At 49.9% G+C, this 5,721-nt stretch overlaps 1 protein-coding gene across 1 annotated transcript in view; it reads left to right on the top strand.

The window, feature by feature from the left end:
* The window catches only part of TSPYL2 (TSPY like 2), a 9,907-nt gene that overhangs the window by 2,991 nt on the left and 1,195 nt on the right, over positions 1-5,721 (top strand). Inside the window, exons 2-7 of the mRNA XM_077748293.1 lie at positions 3-740; positions 2,052-2,129; positions 2,254-2,365; positions 2,453-2,598; positions 2,731-2,828; positions 3,139-3,968. Coding sequence (XP_077604419.1) covers positions 3-740; positions 2,052-2,129; positions 2,254-2,365; positions 2,453-2,598; positions 2,731-2,828; positions 3,139-3,968 — 2,002 coding nt within the window. The remainder of the gene's footprint in view (positions 1-2; positions 741-2,051; positions 2,130-2,253; positions 2,366-2,452; positions 2,599-2,730; positions 2,829-3,138; positions 3,969-5,721) is intronic.

A 5,721-nucleotide genomic window follows, 5' to 3' on the forward strand; every position in this document is an offset into this window, starting at 1 on the left:
AGCAGCAGCAGCTGCCGCCGCCGCCGCCTCCGCCTCCCCCGCCGCTCCTGCGACTGCCCCTGCCTCCACCCGAGCAGCGCCCGAGGCTCCAGGAGGAAACCGAGGCTGCACAGGTGCTGGCTGACATGAGGGGGGTGGGGCTGGGCCCCGCTCTGCCTCCGCCGCCGCCCTATGTCATTCTCGAGGAGGGAGGGATCCGCGCGTACTTCACCCTGGGTGCTGGGGGTTCCGGCTGGGAGCCTGAGATGGAGTCAGGGTATGGGGAGGCGCCCCCTCCCACGGAGAGCCTAGAAACATTCTCTCCTTCGGAGGCTTCTGGGGGAAGTGTGGAGATTGACTTTCAGGTTGTGGAGCCCGGCAGTTTTGCTGGAGAGAAGGCCCTGGAAACCTGTAGCGCAGGGCAGTGGGGGTACCAGAGGTTAACCGGTCCAGGGGGGAAGGAAGAGGCTATCATCCTAGTGGAAGATGACGATGAGGATGAAAAGGAAAGTGTGAGGAAGCGGAGGAGGAGGAGGAAGAGGAAGCAGAGGAAGGTGAAGAAGGAAAGCAAGAAAAACGCCGAGAAGATAGAGTGCATCCTGCAGGCACTGGAAAACATTCAACTGGACCTGGAGGCGGTGAACATCAAGGCAGGCAAGGCCTTCCTCCGTCTGAAGCGCAAGTTCATCCAGATGCGAAGACCCTTCCTGGAGCGCAGGGACCTCATCATCCAGCATATCCCAGGCTTCTGGGTCAAAGCAGTATCCTTGTCATCTAAATTCATGGGCCAAGAGCCCATGATAAAAAAAAGGGGGGGGTGAGGGAGGTACAGAAAGGGTGAATTTGTGTGGGAGTGGATCTCTATTGGAAAAACGCCTAGGTTTGGTGGAGGAGGAATGGAAGGAGAATGGCAAAACATCAGAGAAGCTGGACTAGAGATGATGAAGGGGGGAGAGAGGCACACAACATAAAAACTGGACCATGGACGGGAAAGAGAAAAGAAGAGAAGCATAATATTTTTTTTTAAAAAATGGATCACTGACAGTGAAATGAGGAGGGTGGTAGAGGGGGCACACAGCAGAAAAATTGGACCAGAGATGGTGAAAGGAGGGAGGAGGGACACACAGAAGATAAACTGGCTCAGATGGTGAAGAGGGAGAGGAAGGGCACACAGCAGAGAAATTGCCCAAAAAGGCTGCCCAAGTCACAGGTGGCTCTTCAAGCCTAGGTCTCTGCTTAGATACTAGGGGGCTGGGGAGAAGGAGGCTAGAGCCCCTAAAGGGTCAGGACAAGGAGTACCTAGAAGTGGAGATCAAGGAGTTAAATGAAGGATAGAAGAATAAAAATCTCATTTACTACTGGAGAAAAGCTTATCTCTGGGGCACATAGGTACATACATGCAACATGTTAGGAACACATGGGTTTAACTTTGTAATGGAATTACGTGGCTAGAAGCCCTTGACACTCTCATACAAAGTATCACATGATCCCAGGCTCTCAGCACTCAGGCATACAGTATTATGTGGCCACAGGTCCTCAGCATGCAGACACATAGCATCACGTGACTTATTGGTCCTCAGCACCCAGACACGCAGCATCACTTGGATGCAAACCTTCAGACTCAGATACCCAATATCATGTGGACACAGACCCATAACACCCAAATAAGCAACATCGTGACTACAGGCCTTCAACACCCAGATATGACACCACTTGGGCACAGGGCTTCAGCTCCCAGACCCACAGTATCTTGTGAATACAAATTCACAGCACCCAGGGATACAACATCACATGGACATAGACCCTTAGCACCCAGACACACAGCAAATATGAACCATGGCAAAGCAACGTAATACAGAGGTTTGACATTGCATAAACATAGGTTCTCACCACATAGTATCATAGGAGGAAAAGTATGGGTCATGTCCCATGACCCACTTGTTCCACACACATCACATGAACACAGAAGGAATTCTGCTCCAGCTTCTCTTTTGCTCTGCCCTGCCTGGCCTTCTCTCCCTCCTTCTCTCATTGAACAGTCACTCCTTGACCTAAACTGCTCCCTCCATCAGTTCCTCAACCACCCCAAAATTTCAATCTTGATCAACCGACGTGATGAAGACATTTTCCGCTACTTGACCAATCTGCAGGTCAGACCAAAGACATGTTCTTTACTAGGATCGGGCAAGGAATCTGGCACTTGGAGGTGAGGGGGTTGGGGAGGGAGGGGCCCTGGTGTGGTGGGGATTCCAACATTACCTCTACCCTGAGCAGGTGCAGGATCTCAGACATATCTCCATGGGCTACAAGATGAAGCTGTACTTTCAGACAAACCCCTACTTCACAAACATGGTGATTGTCAAGGAGTTCCAGCGTAGCCGCTCTGGTAAGAGGCAGTCCTAGGGAAAATCATCACCCTGCACTCCCATCTGTCTTTGTCCAGTGCCCTCTCCACAGCCTCCTTTCCTCCCAGGCCGGCTGGTGTCTCACTCAACTCCAATCCGCTGGCACCGGGGCCAGGAACCCCAGGCCCGCAGGCACAGGAACCAGGACACTAGCCACAGCTTCTTCAGCTGGTTCTCAAACCACAGCCTCCCAGAGGCTGACAGGATTGCTGAGGTGAGGCCCCTCCTGGCATTGCCAGAGAAAGCCTTGCTAGGCTTGCTTCTGGATGCTCGGGGAATTGGGAGTAGGCTCTGGGGCTTATATTCATAACTCTGTTCCCCTTCCCTCCCTCCTCTCTTTCAATAGATTATTAAAAATGACCTGTGGGTTAACCCTCTGCGCTACTACATGATGGGAGAAGGAGGCTACAGGGCAAACAGAAAGAAGCAAGAAAAAGAAGAAAGGTGATGGGGGGGGTTGGTGGCCGAGAGGTGGTTTGTTGGGGATGGGATGGGACAAAGATTAGGCTAGTGTTACACAGAATTTATAGGGCCAAAGGGACCTTTGAGAGAATTCAATCCAATATGTTTTACAAGTGGAGAATGATGCCCGTAAGTAGTCATGCAGGCAGGAGCAGAGATGGGACTCTCCCCACCCTAACCTCCTCCCTGGGATTCCTTGTAGCCTACTGCCTCCCCAGTTACTTAGCACCTTTTAGTCTAAGTCTGCCCTGCCTCCCACCAATCCTGTACTCAACCCCAGGCTTCCCCACAGTAAAAACAGGGACAAGTATGAAGTGGTGATCATGGAAGACTCTGACGACTATCACATAATGGAAGACATTATCAGTGAGACTTCAGACAGTGATGGCATCACCGACAATGAGACCATTCATGACATCAAGATCTCTGACTTCATGGAGACTACCGACTGCTTTGAGACCACTGACAACGAGATAACCGACATTAGCGAGAGCCTCTGTGACAGTGAGAGCCCTGACCACAATGAGAGCCCTGACAATGAGACCACCGACAACGAGAGCCCCGATGACCACGAGACCACTGATAATAATGAGAGCTCTGATGACAACGAGACCGCTGACAACAACGAGAGTGCCGATGACAACAATGAGAACCCTGACGACGAAAACCCTGACGACAACAGTGAGAACCCTGAAGACAACACTGATGACAACGAAGAGAACCCTGATGACAATGAAGAAAATACTGATGACAACGATGAGAATCCCGATGGTGACGAGAACCCCAATGGTGACGAGAACTCCAAAGGTGGCAACCATGGCAGCAGTGGCGACAACCAGGACAGCAGCGACAGTGACAACGAAGGAGACAACGAGGGCAGTGATGATGAAGATAATGATGGCAATGAAGGTGACAATGAAGGCAGCGATGATGATGATGGCAATGAAGGTGATAATGAAGGCAGCGATGATGATGACAGAGACATCGAAGATTACAAGAATGACAGTGATGATCCTGATAAGGATCAGGATAACATCGACAACCAGGATTACTATGAGGATGAAGTGGAGAACATCTCTGAAGAATCCTCAGTGGAGGAAGAAGATGAGGGCAGTGAGGAAGGTGAGCCTAGAGCCCCCTCTTGTCTTCCCTCTTTTCTCTTCCCAGAGAAAAGCTGGCCCGGGTCAGAATATCAAGGGGTGAGTACAGTCTATTCTCGTGGAGAAAAGAAAAAGTATTTTGTGCAACTTTTTAAACAAAGCAAGGCCAAGGAACCTTTAACTTACAATTGTAACAGAACCAAAGAAACAAATTTCAGTTCTAGCTGGTGGGTAGATAGGTTGCAGCAAAGCAAAAGACAAATAAGGAATGAAGAGATAGGAGAAGGTGGGTAGAAAATTGAGAAGGCTACGTTCACACACACAAAGAGGGGGAAAGTGGCAAACATATTACAATTCCGCACACTGTGTACCCAGCCCTGGCCTTCAGGGAACTCCCAGGCTTGTTTGTCTTCTGAGGATCCTTCACCAGTCCTGAAAGCTGCTTCTCACAAAAAGGTCCAGTAGTCAGGTGTGTTGGGGACAATACTGTATACATTAATATCTGCAGGTAGAGGGACAGGGTACATTAGCACCTTAAAGGCTCTGAAAAGTCCTGCTGTAAGAAACCTACTTAAACATTGTGGAACCCAGCATTTCCCAGACTTCTTAACCACAGAAGCCACTGTTTACTGCTCGGCAAAACATGCATTTTAGGAAATGCTGAGAAAGGTTTGCGTGTGGGGGGTTGAGGGAGAAGGCACTATTTAAGGTGACTCCCAGGTTTGGTCTGTCCTGGATGACTGGCAAATGGAGGTGCCATTTCTTAGGAATGGGAGCAACATACTGGCAGGATTGATGAAATGCAGGGAGAAACATGGAGTTGGAAAGGCCTGTTGGACTGTAAGTACAGGTAGTATCTCAGTCAGATTGTTTGGGAAGTCAGAAGTTATAAATAAAGGGAGTAACAAGCCAGAAAAGAATCCTAGCCCTGGATTCTGTGGCCAGTTAACGTTAATGAAGTGTTTACTATGTGCCAGGGATAATTCTAGTGAGTTACTTATTTTATTAACTCATTTAATCCTCACAGCAACTCTTATGAGGTAGGTACTATTATCACCGTTTTACAGATTAGGAAACTGAGGCTCTGAGAGGGTTGAATTAGGAAGAGAACTGGGCATGGAGGGGATTGTCAGCAGTGTCCAGTGCTGGTGAAAGGTCAGGTAAAATGAAGACTGGGTTGGGCACTGAATAGGTCATCTGTGTGACCTTGGCAAGAGTAGTTTCAGTGGATTGGTGTGGGCACCGTGGGGTAGGAAGAGGGAATGAGCAAGGGGCAAGGCAATAGAGTCAAACCTTGGCTAAGAAGGGGTTGGCAGAGGGCAGGCAAGGGAGATGTTTGAGCCTGGCTGTGGGCAGGCAGACCTTGGAGAAGCAGGCCCCTGGGGGAGGTAGAAGGAGCTGGAAGACCAATCACTTCTGGGGGTTTAGGCCATGGGGTCTCTGGCAAATCTCCATTGAGGGCAGGGGCAAAGAAGGAGGCATAGAATGTAGATTCATTCTAGACATACATTCAGTTAGAGTAGGGAAACTGAGGGAGTTGCCACTGAATGGCATCGTCTTTCAGAGAAGGGGAGGAAGAACTATCTGCCCAGCCCTAGGGTGGGAGTGGGGGTAGGGAATTGGACTAAAGAAGACAGACTGTGGCCTGTTTGTATCAGACTGGGGAGAAGAGGGGGAGCTGCCCGTGAAGGAACAGAAGGTTTATTCAGCTGAGGTCAGAGCTCAGAAGACACATGCATTGACATATTGCATGGGGAGAAAACGCTACTTTCAGA

The sequence above is a fragment of the Crocuta crocuta genome, unplaced genomic scaffold (genome assembly GCF_008692635.1).
Source record: "Crocuta crocuta isolate KB4526 unplaced genomic scaffold, BGI_CrCroc_1.0 scaffold1307, whole genome shotgun sequence".
NCBI lineage: Eukaryota > Metazoa > Chordata > Mammalia > Carnivora > Hyaenidae > Crocuta > Crocuta crocuta.